The sequence below is a fragment of the Notechis scutatus genome, chromosome 3 (genome assembly GCF_049901735.1).
Source record: "Notechis scutatus isolate UNSWTSFEM ecotype Mainland chromosome 3, rNotScu1.2, whole genome shotgun sequence".
In the NCBI taxonomy this organism is placed as follows: Eukaryota; Metazoa; Chordata; class Lepidosauria; order Squamata; family Elapidae; genus Notechis; species Notechis scutatus.
In genome coordinates, this window is record NC_142011.1 from 141,278,194 (window position 1) to 141,301,541 (window position 23,348).

The window sequence follows — 23,348 nt, forward strand, 5'->3', positions numbered from 1 at the left end:
AGGGGAGGGGAGGGGAGGATGTGAGGAGGTATGTGTGAGAGATGCAGATGAGGGAGGGGGGTGCCAGGATATGAGGAAGGCTTGGAAAAGCGGTGCGGAGATGTGTAAATGCCCTGCTAGGACAGGATGCATGCATAAAGCACACTTACTCCAATGACTTGTCACTTTCCCTGTTGCATTCCCTATTGACTTTTTGGGAAAATTGGTAGGAAAAAAATTATAAAAGGCAATCACGTGATTGTGAGTCACTGCATCCAGTCATAAATGTGAACCAGTTGCCAAGCCCCTAGATTGTGATAGTGTGACCATGAGGGTGCATGGATGGCCAGAACTCTGACAATCGGTTGTAACCACCATTTGTTCAGTGCCACCACTGTTTAGCAAATACCTTGTACAGCGACTATTTGCATTTACAATGGTGATGAAAATGTAGCTGCACTGGTCTGTAAAGCAAAGGAAAGCTGGAGTAAGATAACAAGCAGAGCTGCAGTTTCCCTTAGCAACTTAGTTTCACTTCACTTAGCAACTGAGTTGCCCATCCCAGTTATGGTCACTAAATGAGGACTACCTGTGGTGTTCTATATTCCATCACTCTATCCTTATGGAAGGTTCTGTGTTTGAAAGGAAATCAGAGTAGTGCCGTCTTAATTATACATTAATAATACACTCATGGAACGATAAAAATATGTTTGATTGAAAGCTTGTTATGTTAGAATTGTCAATGAAATACTGATATCTGCTTATAATTTAAGTTAAAATCCAATTTGACACAATAACAATGACAGTTTGGTATTTAAATAAAGTTTTTAATCACAACTTTTGTTTCCTTCTAGGCTGAGCGAGAGAAAATCCTGGAATATAAGAGGCAGGTGCAAAATTTGGTGAATAAATCAAAGAAGATAGTACAGTTGAAACCCCGTAACCCTGAGTATAAGTCCAGTAAGACCATCATTCTCAGGGCTTTGTGTGACTACAAACAAGATCTGGTAAGAATCCCATTATTACGACTCTTTGTGTTAATGCCTCATAGAACATTCTGTGGCCTAAATTTATTTTATTTATTTTATTTTATGGCAGAAGCCATCCATCATCCTGAGGTGGGTAAAATGAGGACCCAGATTGATGGGGCCAGTATGCTGACTCTGTAAACTGTTTAGAGAGGGCTGTAAAGCACTATGAAGCAGTATATAAATGTTAAGTGCTATTGCTATTAAATATGTGACTTAAATGCAACTGCTGTCCTTATAATCACTATGCAGAATGTTTCAAAAAAAGATAAAACTGAATCTTTGTTCACAAATATACCATCATAGATCCCTCTTAGCAAATTCTGGGATTGATGGAGAGTCATTTGTATAAATGAACTGTTCTAGAGTAAGCAAGGATGCATTGAGTAGTACATGATTGTGTTCTACATTAACTATGATTCTGGAAAATTATTAAGAGTGTAAAAAAACATATTCCAGTAATGTAATTTTATCAGATCTAGTTAAAAACATTTTTGCGAGTCTTCTATAATCCTGTTCCAGGTGCAAACGTTCAAGCCTTAACTCCAGACCTGAAAAAGCTGTGATCTTTGAGTTGTTTTAGAGCAGGGGTGTCCAACCTTGGCAACTTTAAGACTTGTGGACTTCAACTCCCAGAATTCCTCAGCCAGCAAAGCTGGCTGAGGAATTCTGGGAGTTGAAGTCCACAAGTCTTAAAGTTGCTAAGGTTGGACACCCCTGTTTTAGAGCTACTAGTATGTTCACTGTTAGCTATACTGATGGGATTTGGAGGGACTGAATGTTACTCCATTTAAATCCCCTTTTAAAGAAAACAATGGAAGTTGGAAAAAATAGGGAGTTGTAGCTTGTTTCCAGCTGCAGTCATTTTTCTTTTTTTCCTCCACAGAAAACAATGCGTAAAGGAGACGAGTGCATTTTAAAAGACAACAGTGAACGTAGCAAATGGCATGTGACTGGACCAGGGGGGCTAGATATGCTAGTGCCATCTGTTAGTCTTATTATCCCACCTCCAAACCCATTAGCTGTGGATCTGGCAACCAAGTAAGTTACCAATTATTGCTTGAACTATAAGGCAAGACTTCCTAACGGAAATCCCACCCTCTCCTCATCAAAAGCCAATGAGCCGAATTAGTGATTTTGTCTTGGGTGGGAAAACTTGCTTTGGAGTCATGATGCACATATTCTTTGAAAACGCACTTTTCCTATGCAGTCATGCTAGTTTTATAAATAAAAGGCGCAATTTGGATTTTTAAAAAATGTGTGTTTTTCAGTTACAATGGGTACACGTTAAAGACAGATTACTAAGAAATATACAATAGTTCAGTATTTTCATCTGTTTCTCAGACTGGGGAGATCTGGAGCGCTGGGTTTGGATTCAAACATATTTTATATAAAGGGGTTTGTATATAACCCACATTCATTCAACTTTGTAGTTCTTGAATTATGAGCAAGTGCTTTCCCAGTAGTTACAAGAATGAAGAATTAATACAAGGCCTGTGCAAGTTTGTGCCATATTGCCTTGATACTTCTTGTCCTACCTGTCACTTAGCAAAACCAGAAGAGGTGATCAAGTACTCTGCCTGAGCGGAAACCTTTTCTGATTTTGGGAGGACCAGTTGGAGAAACTAAGCAGCATATCATCTGGCATTACTTGCCAGAGTTGGGTTTATGCTGTTGCAGGAGCTGTTCCAGATGATATGTCACGGCCCTTGCATGAACAAAGCAGTATGGTTGCTCTCCTCATAGAATGAGGGTGCCATGATACTTCTGTTTCAAACGAGTGCTTTGCTCAAACCTCTGTCAAAGCAAAGCTCCCCTTCAAGGAGTTGTAATATATCCTCTTGGCATTCCAGCTAACAGGGATTGAGGGTTGGGGTAGCTAGGGAGCAGTGTGGCTTATGGATTCTCATGCATCCCTAACCCTGCCTTCGAACTCTATGAAGGTATGGTAGATACAGTGCACATGTAAAATTTAATTTTGGTTCACTGGCAAATCAGTACAGCCCAGGTTTTTCAAACCCCAAGAGGCTTGCGTCTTGAATGAATCCAATGTGGATGTTTCTTTTTTCAGGCACATTCTCATCTTTCTTTTAGCACAGAGTTCAGAAATTGTTATAATTGGAGTAGAGCAGGGGTACTTAGATCTGGCCTTTGGGGCCACCCTGGAAACAGCGAGGGACTGGCCCGTGGTGCTTCTGCTAGTGAAAACAGAGCTCCCTTTTTGCTGGCAGAGAGTTGCAGAAGGCTGTCCCAGCCGAAAACAGCCCCGGAGCCTGTTTTTGCTGGCAGAGCATGCGGGCCACCACAGGCGCCCATGACACGAATGATGTCAAGCTAGCCACGCCTACCCTGGCCTCGCCCAACCCAGCCCCCTGAGGTCAAACACAACCCTGATCCGGCCCTCAATGAAATCGAGTTTGACACCCCTGGAGTAGAGTCTGTGAGCTGAATATCTATCCCGCCAGCCAGGACACCTACCCATCCATTGAAAAATCCACCATCCCAAATAATATAAATGTATAATATAAATATGAGAAACATTTGGATTTTTGAATTGAAAAATATTTAGTGTTGGAAATATTACAGCTTTTATGTGTGTAGGTCCCTAAGACACTCAATTATTGGGAGATGTGTTGCTTTCTGAATGTAAATAATCCTTTTGTTTATTCTCTAGAATTGAACAATACTATGATGCTATTATGGCTCTCTGGAATCAACTTTACATCAACATGAAGAGCTTGGTGTCTTGGCATTATTGTATGATTGACGTTGAGAAAATCAGGGCTATGACTATTGCCAAGGTAGGCATCATATATTATGGAGTTGTTGTTATGGTATACATATAGTTAGCAATTTTCTTTCTGGACAGGGGATCCATCCATACGTATCTAGTTTTGAAAAATTGATGGTTGAAGTTTCAGTTGTGCCATTGCTGAGTCTATGCAGATGTGTGTGTGTGTATATACAGTTTGACAATGTGTTCAGTGTGATAGGCTAAGAAAAAATAACCAGTGCTTGATATTCTGATATTCAGTAGAGATTGTATTCATTCCATACTTCTTTATCACTGGGCAATGTTTTTGAACAATGCAATAATCGAGTTTGTATGCAAATTCCTATTGCACTCAGGTAAGGCTGGAGGGCTTCTCATCAGCTTTCCACATTATCTTCACTCCTCGGCCAAGTTGCCTACCATTTGTAAAAGACACCAAGCAACAGGAACAGCCCGAGGGGTTGCGAAAGAAGGAAGATGGGCTGAATGAAACTAAAATTGAATTCTGCTCTATTCGCGTATATAAAGTGTAGGCCTAAGCCTTTGGCTTTTCAGTGTGATAGAAGGAGTTTATGGAGTCTGATTCTGTGATGTCTACAGTAAAACCGGTTTTTTAAAATCAGGACAGCTTTTGTGGCAGCATGATGGAAGCTCACTCCTTTTTATACATGCACCAATATTGCAGGGCTTCTGTTGCATTGCTGCAATTTTCTTTTTCGCCTCCCCTGCAGTCCACGATGGTCTGATTTATGGTGAAATTGTCAGTACAAATAATTTCAGCTAATTGAGTATATCAACTTTTCCTAACCTGGTGACTGCTGGATGTAATTACAGATCTCATTATCCACAATCAGATGGCCCTCTGCCATAGAAGGCTTGGGACTACTGTATTGAGGAATCTGCTTCTATGCTTTGCAAAACCATTTTTCAATACTTTGAACTGACTTAATATATCACAAGACAAGCATTCCAGATTTTTAAAAGACTTGCCTGCCTTTTCTCAGCCCTTGTCTGTATTGATAACATAGCTCTTAATTTTGCAAGCAGTCCTGTATCTACTGACACAAACTTTCTGTGTTCTCTTATCTCCCCATTCTATAGTCTCTAGTTTAGACACTTCATACTAACGTAAACGTTCAAGCCATTTGTCATTTTTAGTCATCCCCCACCCACCCCAGTCTTCACCCCCCTGCTCTCCTGAACAATCTCCTCTTGTCTACAGGATTCAATTATAGCAATGCAGTAAGTAGAGATAATTTTGCCATCAACATGTTTGGGTTGCTTTTCCTGAAATGGTTTATATTCATTTTCTGCAGCTGAAGACAATGCGCAAAGAAGATTATCAAAGAATAATTGCTGACTTGGAGATCCATTATCAAGAATTTATCAGGAACAGCCAAGGCTCAGAGATGTTTGGGGATGATGATAAGAGGAAGATGCAGACTCAGATCACGGATGCTCAGAAACATTACCAGACATTGGTCATCCAGCTTCCACGTCAAACACATACAGCACCTCCCATAGGTTAGTGACCTAATAAATACTTGTAACTGTCATAATATTTCATATCTGCTGGTTCTCACTAATCCAGCCACAGACCACCTGCTAGATATGCATTTTCCCGAGGTTGCCTCTGTTTGGGGTTGAGAAATGTTGAGAAAGTCATTGAAAACTTTCCTGTTTTCACAGGCCCTGCGGGCAGAGTGGTGGTTTGGCCCCTTTATGTTATTTTGTTGTCATATAGTTTGCCTTTGGGACCCTTCTGATTTTTTTTTTTTTAAAAATGTTCTTATTTTTAAAGATAGGATGCCCAGAGTCATCTGAGGTTGAGTGACCTCTTCATTGTATTAAATAAGATTATGTACGCTTGCCAAATATTTGTTAGGCTGTAATGTATGATTGGAGAGCTGAATACAACTTGGAGTATCATAGCTTAGGCAGGTGTGGGCTTTACAAATAGGCCCCATGCAAAAAGCAAAAAAGACTTGTCAGTAAAAGCATTTGCAATGATGGAATGCTGAAAACTATAGGAGAGAGAGATATTCTGTGTGGTGGCGTCTCACATCCGCCTAATGTTTTCTCTTGCATTTTTGGGAACGGTAGAGAAGGACAAGGATATTCAGCATACTGTTCAAATTATACCTGATTGCCTGTCCAATCCATACTGCGAATGAAAATGTGACACTTGTCTTATTATTTCCAGTAACTGAAGTTATAACTATAGAAAGGGAAAAGCAGGAGGCATGGCTGCTCATGGAATTGCAGAAACTTCGTCGCCAGATTGAAAACTGTGAGCTTAGGATGGTGCAGCGAACTCCTTTCCAGTTGGATCAAGGGGCCACTCATAATTTGTCTGTCCGAATCAGTGAATTAGAGGTACATGATTGCAATGAATACATTTATTCATATCCCCTCTCCTTATACCCCATGTTACTGTTCTTTACATTTGACATATTCTTTGGGCCTACATTTTCAGTCTGATACTACTGAAGTTAGTGGCATGGGATTGTGGGTAGTCCTCAAGTTATTACCATAATGGAGCCTGCCCATGACAGTCGTAAGTCATGATGGTGGTTAAGTGAGGTGATCCCGTGGGCCGTCCCTTACTCCTTCTCTCCTTGATGTAATTGTTAAGCAGAGCACTGGGTGCGTTGGGAGACCTTGCAGGCCCAGACCTGCCTTCCCAAGCCTTTCTCACCCTCCCCCCCCAAAGGCACCCTGTGTGCTGCTTCCTGCTCCTTTGAATTCCTGCAGACATTGAGTCTGCTCCCCTCCCCACATCACCTGAAGCAGGCATTGGGGCTGCTTCCCATACCCTCCTCCCCAACTGATTGCACACTTACCTTTGGAAGATCCCTGGAGCTCCAGGCTTCATGTTGGGAAGGGAGAGCAGGCCACTCTGCTCCTTGGCATCCCTTGGCTGTACTCTATCCGGAAAGTGGGCGCTATTTTTGGTATAATTGTGACACAATTCTATGTATATACATCAGTTAAAGTACCGTTCAGGGAGAAGCAGTGCTAGATGTTTTGTTTTGCACTGTGTGCATGTGTGTGTGTGTCTCTATGTGCGCGTGTTCAAGTTAGTGTTGCTTCCTGGCATCTGCCTGGAGAAGTCCCTGAAGTAGAGGGCCCCAAATTTAGTTTCTTGTATTTCCAGTTAGAATCAAAGAGCGAGTTTCAGATTGTTTCTTTGAATACAAGAAATATGCGTACATGCAAATTATACTTGCTTTGTTTTTCAGAGTATACAAATTGAATCCCAGTCAATGGCAGAAGCTCTCAACAGGCAAAAAGATTACCTTCCAAATTTTAGAGGCTCTGAAAAGTATCACTATTTGCAGTCTGAAATCAGTGCTTTGTTTCAGAAATTGGAAAATATTAATGGGGTTTCTGCTTGCTACTTGGACAGGTAATAACGTAAAGGACTCCTGGTTAACTGTTTTCTAGAAACCTGCTTTGTTTTCAGCTGCTAATATTCTTATCTAACCAAGCATACATTTTAAGAGGATTGAAAGCCTTCATATATTCTAGATTGATGATATTCTGTAGAAAAAAAAGAAAGAACAAAGTATGTTTACCGTTGTCTGCACCAAGACAGATAGCTTATTAGGGGACTTGTATTATATCTGCCTACCACACAAGGTTCCACTGTGGCTAAAATAGGGAAGTGGAATACCATGTAATTGGCTTATTAGTAAATAAATAACTTTTTGCAGTGGGGTGACCCATGCTCTTTCAAAAATATGTCCATTTCTTGTACACATATGTGCATCAAATGGTTTTGCATACAGATTAAAGGACTTTGCCTTACCCTGCCTTACATCAGGATGGTTGTTTGCTCTTCCTTCTCCTTTCCAAATTTTTCAGAAGTTGAAGGCACACTATTTATTAACATAGAATAGAACAGTACAAGCCAAAGGAGGAAAGCAGTATAATTATTCTGCAACATTTAGATACCAAGCATTTGTGTGAACATGAATGCCCACAAGCAAAAGAACATTTTAGCAGTGCAAGACTACTTGAATTGGGGACAGGTGAAATAAACTTTTTCTAGTGGAGTCTTGCACTAAGGTGATACTAAATCTAGTAAATAGTAAATATTAGTAATGCTAAATACTAAATTAGCAATACCACAACCTTTTTTTAATACTTGATTTCTTTATGGCCCTGTACTTACAGCTTAAATGCCCTGCGATCGCTGCTCCAGGCAATTCTCCAGACAGATGATATGATTCGAGTATTTGAAATTAGGCTTACAGAAGAGGACACACTTTCTTTGGACCCAGATAAAGTAGAAGCCTACCGAGTTTGCCTAAAGGTGAGAAAATGGTTTGTCTTTCTTTTCTTAAAATGTGGGATTGGATTACAAATGGGTTACATGAAGCTATGAATTGAACTTTTTTTTTTTAGTGAATATAGCCAAAGTAACCACTAACTTGCCAATGGGAGAAAACTACTACTGCCACTTATATAACTTTATATGTTATATACTTTATATATGGTACTTTATATCCTATATACTTTATAACTTTACATGCTAAGTACACTTAGTGCAATATAAGAAAGCTTACATTAAAAGAAAAAGAAATAGCAAAAGTTGGGGAAACCAGTGTCCAATTTCAGACTTCCTTGTGAAGTGAAGAATTAATAGCATACTAATTCTTTATTTCATGAGTAAGTCTAAACTTGGACATTAGTTTGCCCAACTTTTGCTCATTTATTTCTTTGCATCATTATCTGACTACTATAGCCATTTCCTTGAGAAATTGTGAGCACAGTTCATTCTGCTTATGGACACTGAATTGGGATTCTGTGGAATTCTGGCTTATCCCTGATGTGAACACAGCTAATTATAACTTAAGTGTTCAAGCTGCCTTCACATAATGAATGACTCCAATTAATTATGGTTGTTCAGTATACCATAGTTAAACCATAGCTTTATGTGATATGGTGACCTCATAGAAAAGTCAAAATATTATTATCTATAACCTAATTAGACAGTATAATAAAAATACAGTCCATTTTCCATGGATAAGATTTAGTCTATATCTTTATAGTGCTTCCTCCAAATTACCAAATGCAGAAGCTTAATCAGATGCAATGTTTGCTGCCAATCTTTAAGTTGGTCAGTATTTTTTTAAAAAAATATTTGTTGATATTTATAGTGGAGATGCTTAAATAATTATTTTTTTTACTTTTGCCTGTATTTTTGCAGAAAATGAAAGCAGACCTTAGTATGAAGAAGTCGTTGCTTGGTACTTTGGAAGCCGAGCTGCAGAAGGCTCTTCAGGTTCACTCCCAGTCTTCTCAAACATACCCTCACTATGACTTAGATCTTGGAAAATTTGCTGATAGAGTCTGCCAACTAACAGATCGTTGGCAAAGGCTGGAAAAACAGCTGGATGACAGGTTTGTTTTTTGAAGCAGTGTGTTTGGTTTTCTCATAATGGCGTCATTGCTTTGCAGTGAATTTTACATTCACTGTAAGTACAACATTGCAAGTCCTAGTAAAAGAACTTTCTTTTCAATTAGATTGTGCTATTTCTTGCAAACAGGTTTTCTGGAAAAGTTATTTTTAGGCTAGTTTAGATATAAACCTCTAGCCTAAATTTGATCCTGTGAGATTTGTATATAATCCTTTCTAGCTGATAGAGGTGGAAATAACGATTGTCATCATATTAGCGGAATATGCACTTCCATGTCAGCTAGTTGTGTTTTACAAATGATAGTTGCATTTATGGAGCTATATTAAACTTAAAAATACTATTGTGTATATTGTTGCAGGCCTTATTACATGTTTTTTTGGTAAACGTATTGCTATATAATTGCATTCTTTGCAATCGTGGCTTAACTGAGATTAATCGGCATTACAAGATAAGCAAAGGCTGTGAATTTAGAGTGCTACAAAAATTAAATTGGATATTCTAATAATAATCTTAGAGAAGGGACTATGATTCAATGGTAGAAAATGTTTTGTTTTTATTGTGTTTTATGTATAAGACCATAGAGATAATCACTGGCATCGTCAATGCAAATGTGGCTCCTGGGTAGCAGAACTGCTAGAAACTAATAGAAGGGATCTTTGCTTCATTTCTTGCATTGATATTTGCATAGAAATCAGCATCAATCACCTTCAGTAGATCAATCTATATTTGTTTCTTTTCTTTTTTCTTCAGATCGTGGGATTTAGAAAAACAGGTGAAGCAGCTGAGAACCTATCGCGATCTTTACCAGGCTTTGAATAAATGGATCTGTGATGCCAGGCGCCGACAGGACACCATTGAAGCCATGAAATTAGGAGATGTTAGCACTGTCATGAGATACCTGCAGGAGCAAAAGGTATTGTTTTGCTTTAAATACACCAAACTTATCTTCAGAACTATCATGGAATGAGTTTGTAATTCATCCTAATGTGTATTGGTATGTTAGTAAGAGCTCATAATATCTTAAAATCAGACTTTAATCCAGTTAAATTTATGCCAAAATTTTCTCTTAACCTGGGCTTCTTTTGTTTCTTTCGTTATTGGACTATACTTCCGGAGGCAACCAGTTACAATAAGATATTCTAAACATTCTCACTATCACTGTATCATTGAGGATCCAGTTATATAAACGGACAGATGCCTGCCTACTCTTTAGAATTCTAAGAATTTGATTAAAATTCATTCATTTCTCTTCTTGCCAGAACTTACATAGTGAAATTACAAGCAAGCGCGACAGAGTAGAAGAAGTGATCAAGAATGCAGAAGTGTGCTCACTTGCAATCAAGGTAAAATATATTCTAACTGTTCTTCTCAGGATATGTTTTCGCAACAAATTAGTACACATTGTGAAATTCATAAATCTCTGTAATAAATACACTGAGCAAGAGCGCAGACTTCTCTTTGACCTCCTATCTCTGCCTCTGCTCCAAATCTGCTTCAGCGTTAGTAGAATGGCATTCTCCCATTTCTACTACAATCAGATCTTATTTCATCACCAGACAGACACCATTATCCCCATCTTTAATCTGGTAATAACTACTTACTAGAAATAAAGCTAAGTTCAATTTCAATGGGCTATCTAAATAAATGGTTGAGCTTACATGTCATTTTGCGCTATTGTATGAATCTACTTTGGCTTGTTTCAGTTTAAAGACGGTAAACCAGTTTTAAACAAAATTTGATTTACATAACATGATTCATGAATGGTCATGCATGATTTGTTTTGAGATTTCTTCATTTATTTGTACTTTTGTGTTTTGTCTAAGCCTCTAATCAACTTATGCAGGATCAGTGCATGAGCAGTAAAACAAAAACTCATAAAAACAAAAGAAACAAATAGGAAGGATACACAATTACTTTTCTTGTCTTCAAGACTGAGTCTAACTGTGTTGATTTGTTTGAAAACAGTGGTTGACGCAAAACATGGTTTAGCACAATAGGGTTGACTCAGTTACACTGAGACTTAAGTAAGTCTCCATGTAGCCAAGTAAGATATCAGTCAAATCAGTTAGCCCTGTCTGCTGCTTCATGCTTTTCTGGTATATTTTAGAACAGGTAATGGGAGACTGAAAACTTCCTTTTTATTTCCTTTTGACACGATTGTAAGATCAAACTATTTCAGAAGCACTTTCATAAAACAGTTTGACTGTTTAAACACATATAAATGAATGACCGGTGTGTATCAAACTATTTCTACTTGGGTAATGCCATATATTGTTGATTTAAAGAACAATTCTTATTTTGGTTAATTTCTTCCAGTTTCAACCTCCTTCTACTTCACTGTATTGCATTTTTCCACAGGCTTTGAAATATATTGCTTTTAAAAAATAATAATACTGAAATTCACAGTAGGAAATACTGTACACCAATACAAATGCTTTGTGTTTACAGGATTATGAACTCCAGGCTGCAGCTTATAGTTCAGGATTAGAAACTTTATTGAACATTCCTGTCAAGAGGAGCATGGTCCAGTCTCCTTCAGGCCTTATTTTACAAGAGGTACATGTCCCTCATGCCAAGTTATTTGCAATTTCAGCAATGTGATGGGAGTTGTGGGAGACACCAGTTTGGGAGATATGCAGTACAGGGTCATTACTTTCCCATAATAATTGTCCCTAATTTAGGACAATTATTATGCATGTTTAAGATTAGGCAATTTTGTTTTATGAGAATCAAAAATCTGTTCAAATAAGCTAATACAATATTTGGGATAGGATGTCAATATACTTTTCTGTCTTTTTCCATTCTTATTCAGGCTGGCGACATTCAATCCCGATATATCGAGCTTCTTACAAGATCAGGGGATTATTACAAGTTCTTGAGTGAAATGTTAAAAAACTTGGAAGATATAAAGGTAATTTATCTTTGGTCATAGACCTTTTGTGAATTTTACAGTATCTCAAAATATTAAATGCTTCAAAGTAAGCTTTAGATTAAAAAGTAATGCCTTGATGTGATGATAAAAAAAACTTCCTAGCACTCTTAGAATGTTATTTTTTTTTATTTTTGTTGCTATTATAGTTAATATTGCATATTCACATTGGAGATATAACCTAGTCAAATGGTGGAATCATATGATAAAGGTTTTTATGTGTAAGATCCACTTTCCATGATCTGACACCGTACACACGTGGTGTAACCACAATCCTGATATTGTGTGAATTGTATCCCATAAGATACCAGTTTGTGGAAAAATAAAACTAGTTCACTTATAGATTTTTTTGTGTGTAAATGCAGTTTTCATAAAACAATACTCGCCTTGAAAACAATAAAAGAGTAGCATATTAAGAATACAGAGGAATTTCCCCTAAATAATTTTATATTGTATATTATTAATAATGTTATATGTGTAACTTTTTGCTCCCTATTTTGCAACATTGTGCATTGTTTTGCATGAGTTTGATCAAATTGTCTCTTGATTCTGCAGATGAAAAGCACCAGAATAGAACTACTGGAAGAAGAATTGAGATTGGCCAAAGATGCTAATTCTGATAGCAACAATAAGCACAAGTTCCTGGAACAAAACATGCAGAAGTATCAGGTGGAATGTTCTCAGCTGAAAGCGAAATTCATAAGTTTGGAAGAAATGAAGAGACAAGTTGAGATGGATGGCAGTACAGCCAAGCAAAACCTAGACAAATGCTATGCGCAAATAAAAGATCTGAATGAGAGGATAACAAGGTTGACTTATGAGATTGAAGATGAGAAGAGAAAAAGGAAGCTGTTGGAAGACAGATACGACCAGCAGAAGTCAGAGTTTGAGCAGTTGCAGAAGACAAGGCAGAATGAAAAAGAAAGCCTTGGTTGGCAAAAGATAGAATCAGAGAAAATCGTCAAAGAGAAGGAGTATGAGATAGAAAGGTTAAGGGTTCTTCTCCAGGACGAGGGGACACGGAAGAGGGAATGTGAGAATGAGCTGGCTAAGGTAAGAAACCAGTTTAATGAGGAGATGAGTAATATAAAGAACAAGTATGAAACAGAGATTAATATTAAGAAGACCACCATTCATCAGATAGCTGCACAGAAAGAGGATGATGCCAAGAACCTCCGCACTCAGATCGATCGATTACAGAGAGAGAATAGAGATCTGAAGGATGAGATCATCAGGCTCAATGAGAGCATATTGGACACAACTGAGCAGCGAAGAAGGGCAGAAGAAAATGTCCTTCAGCAGAAGGCTTGTGGCTCAGAGGTGATGCAGCAGAAGCAACAGATAGAGTTGGAACTGAAACAGATCATCCAGCTGCGTAACGACGACAATACAAGATACAAGCAGGCCCTTGAAGATGCAACTTTGACCATCCATGAAAAAGTCAAAGAGCTTGAAAGGTTAAAGATTCAACTGCAAGAAGAGGCTAAAAGCCGATGGGAACTTGAAAATGAGCTGGCTAAGGTAAGGAACAGTTATGATGAGGAAATTATTAGTTTAAAGAACAAGTATGAAACTGAGATTAATATCACAAAGACCACAATAAATCAGGTGACTGTGAAAAAAGAAGAGGAAGCCAGTAATTATAGAGCCCAGTTGGACAATGCTGTAAGAGAAAATAGGAGCTTGTGTGAGGAAATTAGGAGACTGAAGAATTCACTAAGTCAGACAACAGAGAACCTTAGAAAAGTAGAAGAAAATGCTCACCAGCAAAAAGCCATTGGCTCAGAGATCTCACAAAAGAAACAACATCTTGAAAAAGAGTTAAAACAGACTGTTCAGAAATTCACAGAAGAGATTGCCCATTACAAACAGTCCCTCGATGAAGCAGGAAGAACACTTAAGGAGAAAAATAAAGAGATTGAAAAAAACAGAAAATTGTTAGATGCAGAAGTAAGCCAAAGGAAATCTGTGGAGGAAGAAAATATTCGCTTGCAAAGGGTCCAGTATGACCTGGAGAAAGCTAACATCAATGCAACAGAAACCATTAGCAGATTAAAAGTTCAAGAGCAGGAGCTGGGACGCCTCAAAAGTGAATATGAAAGGCTCGCACAAGACAAGAAAGGGAAAGATCAAGAGAGTACAAGGCTCCAGTGCACCATCAAAGAATTGCAGCATCAAAAACACATGCTGGAGGAGGAACTTAATAGGCAGTCTAGAATTGCATCCGATGAGGCTTCCAAAAGGAAAAATGCAGAAGAAGAATTGGAAGCTATGAGGAGAACTTTGAGGGATCAGGCTGTTAAAATCACTAATCTCACTCAGCAGATAGAAGAGGTTTCTATTGTAAAGAAACGGAGTGAAGATGATTTGAGGCACCAAAGGGAGGTGCTAGATAACCACATGAGAGATAAGCAGCGGTATATGGAGGAGATAAGGAAATACACTTCTGAGGTTGAAGCCTTGCGTCGCCAGTTGGTTCAAGAGCAGGAGAATTTAAAACAGGCCCATATTCGCAATGAGCACTTGCAGAAGGCCATTGAAGATAAGAGCAAAAGCCTCAACGAGTGCAAGATAGAAATTGAAAGACTTCAGTGTCTTACTGAGAATCTGACAAAAGAACACTTGATGCTCGAGGAGGAGTTGCGAAATTTAAGGTTGGAGTATGATGATCTAAGAAGGGGCAGGAGTGAAGTGGATGAGGAAAAAAATGCCACAATTCTTGACCTAAGGAATCAACTACAAACAAGCAACAAGCATTCCCTGGAACTTCAGGGTGTGATAAATGGTTTACAGAAAGAAAGGGAAAATTTGAGACAGGAAATTGAAAAATTCCAAAAGCAGTCTCTGGAGGTATTCACAAATATTTGATCACACCTTTATTCACCTTCAGATTCTATAATTTAACACCCAATGCCTTTTCAACCAGTGAATACTGAATGTGTGTGCATCTTAATTTTGACCAGTCTCTCCTCCCCCCTGCTCTTTTATTTGGATTTAGGAGCAGATTAAAGTCCCTTCTGGGAATAATTTCAAATGAGATATAAAACATAATTAGATGGCAGTGCATTCCTCAATTTAAAGGAAATTATTCCTTTCCCTATTTGATATTCTGAAGGAAAGCTGGAGCATCTGCCATACTTCAGTTAATCCACTTGGTCCTATTTCCCAGACTACTGACTTTGGTAGACCATGTCTACATTTATACTGTTTTTTTTTGTAGTTCTGTTTTAAAAAAATATTTGGACTTGATATAAAATATCCTAAAGGTTCCTCTGTTGAACAAACTGTGCATTTAAAAGTTGTTGCAACAGAGTGTATGTGTAGTTTATTTGTTTTACCATTTCATTCCCCAAATGCAAATTTATTTATCTCCATAGATTCTTCGATCTTACTTTCTCTGAGCTGCTTGGCATGTTGAGATGCACAATATATAACTCATGCAGTTACATATTGAAGTGTGACCTGAACTGCTTTGCTTTTCTCTTCTTTACAAGAGCATATGTGTGTCTATGCTAATGCAATACATAAATTATATGCACATGCTCACATATGCACATGCTTATTTTAAGAACTATACAATCTAGAGCTAACATTGCTTATTATTTCTCTTATCTGTTGTCCTGCTAATGTATATATGCCTCTGTTTAAAAACATATATACATGTTTGTGAACATGAACATATATTAATATTATATATAGGTTACTATACATATTATTTATTTTAAATAGGCAGAATAAAATCCAGCATAGACATACATACCTAAATTTGCCTCATGTTGCCTTGTGGTCTATAGCCTTTTCCAATTAGGTCTTAATTTTTAAATCAGATCAGACATTCCCCAATTACCTTTTTCCACTATCGTTCTATCTATCAATGTTTCTGAAACATTGATGCAACACTGCAATTTATGCCCATATACTGATTATTAGGAGCAATCCTCCATGCATCATTAAAATGTAAGTTTTATTTGTTTGAAGAAATTTTGAAAAGAATTGGAAAAAGCTCATAAATAATATTTGAACTAAGATATTTAACTACAAAGCAATGGGGGCAATCCACATTTACAAAGTGTATCCATTGTATACATTCTTGTAGTCACTCATATTAATGTAGGCAAATGACAAATACATTCTGTGAGTAAACTTATTAGAATGAGTAAACTTACTAAACACACCTGAGTCATATTCATAAAATGGCCTTTCCCTGAAATTGACTGGAATATTCTTATATTAACAGTTCTTTATAAAGAAAATTCAGCTGACTACTTGAAATATTTTATTAAAATTCATTGTTCAATAATTTTCTTCTCTTTCAACAACTCTAATTTTATCAAAGAAAAAAAAGTAACCCAGTCACTGCTAAACCACTAAATCAAGACATTGCATTTTAAATTTTACATTGTAAGAGGTTAAAAAGAAAGCGCTAAATGCCAAGAGAATGTTCTGTATTCCAAATTAAGACTTTTCATTCTTAAAATGAGTTTAACAGATTGACAATTCTCTCCTAAAGATGTTTATTCAGAACAATACTACTGATTGCACTAAGCCCTTTAAAAAAAGTAATAGTAGGGAAGTTCAGCTGCAAACGTATATGCTGTTACTTGTTAGTAAGTCTCATTAACTTAAGGATACAAACTTCTGCACAACTTTGTACAGAAATGAGATTTAATATTCTTATTTATAACAAGACTGTACCCAATCCATTTTATTTGAAAAAAAAAAAAAGAAACATTTCTATTAGAGCCAACCCATAGTAAAACAGACACAAACCTGTGAAAAATACAGCGTTACATTACTCAGGACTGCACTTATCCACAACTCTTAAGGTAGTGGTTAAACTAAAGATAATAAATAATAAATACTGGATGTTAGCACAACCATTAATTTTGTTCCTATTTCTTTTTTTTTTTTTTTTAAGACAACCCACATGATTCAAGAATCCAAAAGCCAGTGTAATCATATCAAGCAAGAACGAGAAACCCTGCTGGTGAAAATAAAAACCTTGGAACAAGACAAGGCAAGATTGCTTAGATTAGAGGAAGATCTGAATCGTACCAAAGGCATGTTGGAATCCGAGTCTCGCTTGAAAGTACGGCTGGAAAATGAGAAGCAGCAGATATTGAATGACTTAAATCAGTGGAAAAGCCAATATTCCCGGAAGGAAGAGACCATCAGAAAAACTGAATGTGAACGAGACAAGAGCGAGAGGGAAAAAAGTGCCATGTTGGTAGAAATTGAAAGGCTGCAGGCAGAGATCAAAAGGATCGAAGAAAGGTATCGATGCCGTTTAGAAGAGACGAGCAGGAAGAGCCAGGCAGAGATGGATGCAGAGAGGTTGAATTGGCGGAAGGAAATTGAGAAATTAAAGCAGCGTCCATATGAGGCAAATAGAAGTACCCAGACAGACGAAGACTTGATGATTGATCCTTCTAAATTGCTTTTCAGTGGTTTGCGGAAAAAAATCACAGCAGTACAGCTGTATGAGTGTCAGCTGATAGACAAATGCACCCTGGATAAGTTGTTGAGAGGACAGAAGTCAGTGGAGGAAGTTGCTGCTGAGCTTGAACCTTACCTTAGAGGAGCTGGGGCTATAGCGGGTGCTTCTCTTAACACCAAAGAGAAGTATTCTCTGGTGGAGGCCAAACGTAAACAGCTTCTTACTCCAGAGAACACAATCCTGCTTTTGGAGGCCCAGGCAGCCACTGGAGGGGTGATTGATCCCCATCGGAATGAATCATTGAGTGTGGACAGTGCTATTGCTAGAGACCTGATTGATTTTGATGACAGAGAACAAATCTACATGGCCGAAAAGGCAATCACCGGGTTTAAAGATCCCTTCTCAGGAAAAACAATGTCTGTTGCAGAAGCCATGAAGAAAAATTTGGTTGACAGAGAGACTGGGATGCGTCTACTTGAAGCCCAGCTAGCTTCAGGGGGAATTGTTGACCCAATCAATAGTGTCTTCTTGCCAAAGGACATTGCTTTATCCCGTGGGCTGATTGATCGAGATTTGTATAGAGCTCTGAATAATCCATCAAAGCCCTTAATTGATCCTCTTAGTAAGAATGCCATAAGTTACATGAAGCTCCGAGAAAGATGTAGAATTGAACCACACACAGGTTTACTTCTCCTTCCTGTGCAAAAGAGAAGCATGTCTTTCCAAGGAATCAGAAAGCTTATCACCGTTTCTGAATTGGTTGATTCTGGCATAATTCGGGAGTCAACAGCAAATGAACTGGAAACTGGAGTAATCTCTGTTGAAGAAGTCACTGATCGAATCAAAGATTTCCTGCAGGGTTCCAGTTGCATAGCTGGTATTTATAATGAGGCTACTGGAGAAAAGCTTGGTGTTTATCAGGCCATGAAAATAGGCTTGGTAAGACCAGGGACAGCTCTTGAGCTTTTGGAAGCTCAGGCAGCTACTGGATTCATTGTGGACCCCGTTAATAATTTAAGGCTTCCTGTGGAAGAAGCCTACAAGAGAGGGCTTGTTGGAATAGAATTTAAAGAAAAACTTCTGTCTGCTGAAAGAGCAGTCACTGGGTACAAAGATCCAGAAACGGGAAATATCATCTCCTTGTTCCAAGCGATGAACAAGGAACTCATTGAGAAAGGCCACGGAGTTCGTTTGCTGGAGGCCCAGATTGCCACTGGTGGAATCATTGATCCTAAGGAAAGCCATCGTTTGCCAGTGCACACAGCATATCAACGAGGCTATTTTAACGAAGAACTGAATGATATTCTGTCTGATCCTAGTGATGATACCAAGGGATTTTTTGATCCCAATACAGAAGAAAATTTGACCTACTTGCAGCTGAAGGGAAGATGTAAAATAGATGAATTAACTGGGCTCTGTCTATTACCACTGAGAGAGAAGAAGAAGGTGGTGCAGACTTCTCAGAAAAACACACTTCGGAAACGTAGGGTTGTCATTGTAGATCCTGACACAAACAAAGAAATGTCAGTTCAGGAGGCCTATAATAAAGGTCTCATAGATTATAGTACTTACATGGAGCTTTCAGACCAGGAATGTGAATGGGAAGAAATAACTACTACCGGATCAGATGGGAGCACAAGAGTTGTGCTTGTAGATAGGAAAACAGGCCACCAATATGACATTGAAGATGCCATTGATAAAGGTCTAGTTGATAGAAAATTTTTTGATCAGTACCGTTCTGGATCTTTAAGCCTCACACAGTTTGCAGACATGATTGCTAGTAGAAACGGAGGTGATGAAGTCTTCAAACATGAATCCGTTATTCGGTCTCCTACTGTATTGAGTGTCAAGAGTTCTTCCATTTTGCTAAAAAGCAGTTCTGGTTCCTTTTCTGATTCTCCAGAAGAAGCCACTCCCATTGCAGCCATATTTGACACGGAAAATTTGGAAAAGATCTCAATTCCAGAAGCTGTACAACGGGGAATTGTTGATACCATCACTGCCCAACGTTTGCTTGAAGCCCAGGCTTGTACAGGAGGTATTATATGCCCTACCACAGGCCAGCGTCTTTCTCTTCAGGATGCAGTTGCCCAGGGCATCATTGACCATGAGATGGCTACACGTCTGAAGCCATCTCAGAAAGCCTTCCTTGGCTTTGAAGGTATTAAGGGGAGAAAGAGAATGTCGGCAGCAGAGGCAGTGAAGGAGAAGTGGTTGCCTTACGAGGCTGGTCAACGCTTCCTTGAATTCCAGTTCATCACGGGGGGCCTTGTTGATCCTGAAGTACATGGGAGAATAAGTACAGAAGAAGCTATTAGGAAAGGATTGATTGATGGCCGGACTTCCCAAAGGTTGCAAGACATAGGCAGCTATGCAAAAATTTTGACCTGCCCCAAAACAAAGCTGAAGATCTCCTACAGAGAGGCAATGAATCGCTCAATGGTAGAAGACCAAACTGGGCTCAGGTTACTTGAAGCATCTTCCGTTTCATCCAAAGGTATATCCAGCCCATATAATGTCTCTTCAGCACCAGGATCACGTTCAGGATCACGCTCAGGATCACGCTCAGGATCACGCAGTGGATCAAGAAGAGGAAGTTTTGATGCCGGCACAAATTCTTCATATTCGTATTCCTACACAACTGTCAGCAGCAGCAGTCTTGGGCGCTAGACATTAATCAGTGTATCTAATTTTTGTTCTATATGTCTGCTTGTTTAAACAAAAGAAAACAAAAAGATCAAACCTACATATACACATGGGCTGGTGGTAATATTGGTACGGTAGTTGCTTGGGTGAAATAGCTAAGCTACAGCATAGAAATATAAACCCAAATACAAGCTGAAAAAATGCTTTCTGGAAGGAGGGGATGCTGTATTTTTCCTTTTTTTTAAAAAAAAAACACCAAATGTCTAATTTGGCTTATGAGTGTGGTTTGTAAGAAAGCAACACCTGCCTCTGAAAACAGATGTTGCATTTTGTCTCTTGTTTTATTACTCATGTACCCTGCAGAATATTAGCCTAGCATCCATGTTTTTGTATCATTTGTCAGGTTTTTTTAAAGCCACTTTTCCTTTCTGGCAGTAAATGTTTCACCACATAATGATAATAGCCTCCAACTGATGTTATGCTTTATTAGATTGAGCTACTTTCTCAGCCATTTCAGGTTTATTGGGAGTCAGCAATGGTTTTCTTTTTTGTGTGGCTTGTTTTCCATGTAACACCATAGAGGCCTGACTATATGAACTTAATTATTCTTGCAATAAAAGTGTAACCATTTTTAACTCATTTGTATGAACATGTTTACTTTTGGTACGGGTCATCTTCTTGGACTATTTGACTATGCTGCATACTAAATATTTTGTATTGGAGATTTCTTTGGTCCTGGACTGAAAACTTGTGACTAGGGTTAATAGAGACCCAAATATATTTGTTTGGGGGAATAGATATACATCCCTATTTTCTGCTTCACTGAGTACAAAATCCTGTCAGCCTTGGGAACTACCCTTGACATCCTATGCACAGTTCACTATTAGTGATCCAGCACACAGATATGCCAGCTGCCCTGATAGCTGAAACCTAGAGAAAATGTTGCCTTACATTTGTAATGAAGAACAAGTTAAAGAAAGTGACATACGACTTTCCTTGGCTTGATTTCTCCTCCCTTCAAATGTAATGGTTGGTAGAAAAAATAACCGCTATTTGCTCTTCTTAACATATGAGGCAAACCTGTGGTGTAGGCAAGTCCTTTGACATGGGTAGGCAGGTGGAATAACCATATGTCAAATTACCTGATAGATGCAGAGGATCAAAGCATAAATGAGCAACTGATAATGAGCAAGCTCCATCTTCAACTACTACAAGGAAATGTCAGGGTTATTAGGAAACATTGTGACTAGTAGGACCTGGAAGTAGCCCATTCCAGATAGTAGCCCATTCCAGATAGTGGCATATCAGGCAGAAACATGCTACTTGCTCACCTCCACCAAAATAAGAACAGCTGTGAGAAATCCCTTGTCAGCAGAATGATGACCAATTCAGTAACATCTACTTGCCAGAATCTGACTTTCTTGGCTTAAACTGATCCGTGTACCACCTGTTTTTATAAAGAGCCCAGAAAACAAATGCTTTAGACCAGATGTTATGTGGGCAGAATCTTCTGCAGAAGCCAGATTTCTATTTTCTCCTACTGTCCATGCAGCAATGGACAATGAGGGGTGCTGAACGACCAGAAGGCTGGGGACCTGCAGCTGTAGAGCGGGCAAAAGGAGTGTTGGCATCCCAGCAATATTATACTTTGGTGAAATACATACATCAACTAGGGGGAAGGTGAGGATGGGTTCCTATTTCCAACATTTTTGAATGTGCAATAATGAAGATGTATAAAATACTAAAAAAAACCACCATGCAGTCTAACCTAACAGGTTAGGGTAATATGAGTCATAATGAGTTGTCTAAACCCCATTTTAATGTTTATATGCTCCTAAACTACATACAAACTTTGCCTGAGAACAAACCCAACTCAAACCACAAGAAAACACAATTACATCGATGGCCTCAACCATCTCTGGGCCCAATGCCTGAGGGAACATAAAGGTTTCAAATACTTTCAGTGTGGAGTCATGACAATTATAAGGACATCGTATTCCAGAAAGTATGCTTCATGTCAGACCAAGGATGGTTCTTGGGTTTTACCAAATGGTGCTGTTTAATAGCATGCCCAGTTTTGCCACCTGTATGGGACTGGGCAGAAGCAATTTGAGAGAGGCAATTTCATCTGCCCTTGCTGTGAAAGGGTTTAGAGATGGTAGCTAGCACCTTGACAGTAACGCACACCTGGAAGCCTGTTGGAAGACAATACAGCTTATGAAGCAGTGGTGTGACATGGGTATATTGAAGTGCACACTTAATTGCTTGTGCAGAACATTCTGGATCAATTGCATCATTTGGATAATCTTCAAGGACAGGCTCCTGTAGAGCACGAGGCACTAATCCATTGGGAAGGTGATCAAAGCATGAATTATGATGTCTGGTTCAGGAAAGAACAATTGGCATGCAAGATGGATTAGTGAAAAGACCATGGTCCTGGCTGCCACCTGTTCTTCAAAAGGAGATAAGAGTTCAGAAGACTCCTACGTACGCAATGATTCTGTCTGGGGCAATGCTACCCAATAGAAAGAAAAATATGATCGGCAAGCCCCTAAAATCCAAAGCCCTTCAGTCTAGGGTCGAACTGAAATCTGTTCTCAACCTGACAACCGTAGCTTTTAGCACTAGGGAAGAATCCCATCAGCATCACTTGGTTAGCGTGGTATAGATAAGCATATGTTTACCATGCTTTAAGCATAGAGTGCAAATTTTTTGTTAATTTTGTGATATATATGAAGAGGTAGAGAGGGATTGGTACCATCAGGTGATGAGAATTAGTTATGAAGAATGTACTAAACCGCTTAGGAATATCTGAACATTTTGATTCTTAAACATTTTTCAGAAATATTTTTACCTTAAATACCTTAAAATGCCCAAGTATTCTCAAATTATTATGGATATTTATTTTAAATTCTGATCACAACTTTGTAATTAACTGCATTTATATCAGCTGATAGACTTTTTAAGATCTATATTGTCTGCTCTGTTTGGCACTGAAGTTCCATACAATAAACCAGTCCTAAAAAAGAATTAACCTTTTATGAATAGGCATCATAAAAACATTTTGGGGCTGGATTAGTATGTCAGAATAAATTTATGCTTTCCTTCAAAAAGATCACTTTAAAAAAAA

General features: G+C 38.5%; 1 protein-coding gene across 3 annotated transcripts in view; it reads left to right on the forward strand.

The window, feature by feature from the left end:
- Positions 1-20,857, forward strand: part of DSP (desmoplakin) — a 48,038-nt gene extending 27,181 nt beyond the window's left edge. The window contains exons 11-24 of one of the 3 annotated variants that reach the window (XM_087961275.1): positions 834-986; positions 1,894-2,048; positions 3,682-3,808; positions 5,097-5,304; positions 5,984-6,156; positions 7,023-7,189; positions 7,960-8,098; positions 8,996-9,189; positions 9,957-10,119; positions 10,466-10,549; positions 11,655-11,762; positions 12,019-12,117; positions 12,691-14,985; positions 17,054-20,857. In XM_087961275.1, coding sequence (XP_087817401.1) covers positions 834-986; positions 1,894-2,048; positions 3,682-3,808; positions 5,097-5,304; positions 5,984-6,156; positions 7,023-7,189; positions 7,960-8,098; positions 8,996-9,189; positions 9,957-10,119; positions 10,466-10,549; positions 11,655-11,762; positions 12,019-12,117; positions 12,691-14,985; positions 17,054-20,242 — 7,254 coding nt within the window. In that variant the 3' untranslated portion in view covers positions 20,243-20,857. The remainder of the gene's footprint in view (positions 1-833; positions 987-1,893; positions 2,049-3,681; positions 3,809-5,096; positions 5,305-5,983; positions 6,157-7,022; positions 7,190-7,959; positions 8,099-8,995; positions 9,190-9,956; positions 10,120-10,465; positions 10,550-11,654; positions 11,763-12,018; positions 12,118-12,690; positions 14,986-17,053) is intronic. The other 2 variants (XM_087961276.1, XM_087961277.1) reach the window with 2 other exon arrangements.
- Positions 20,858-23,348: the final 2,491 nt, after the last annotated feature.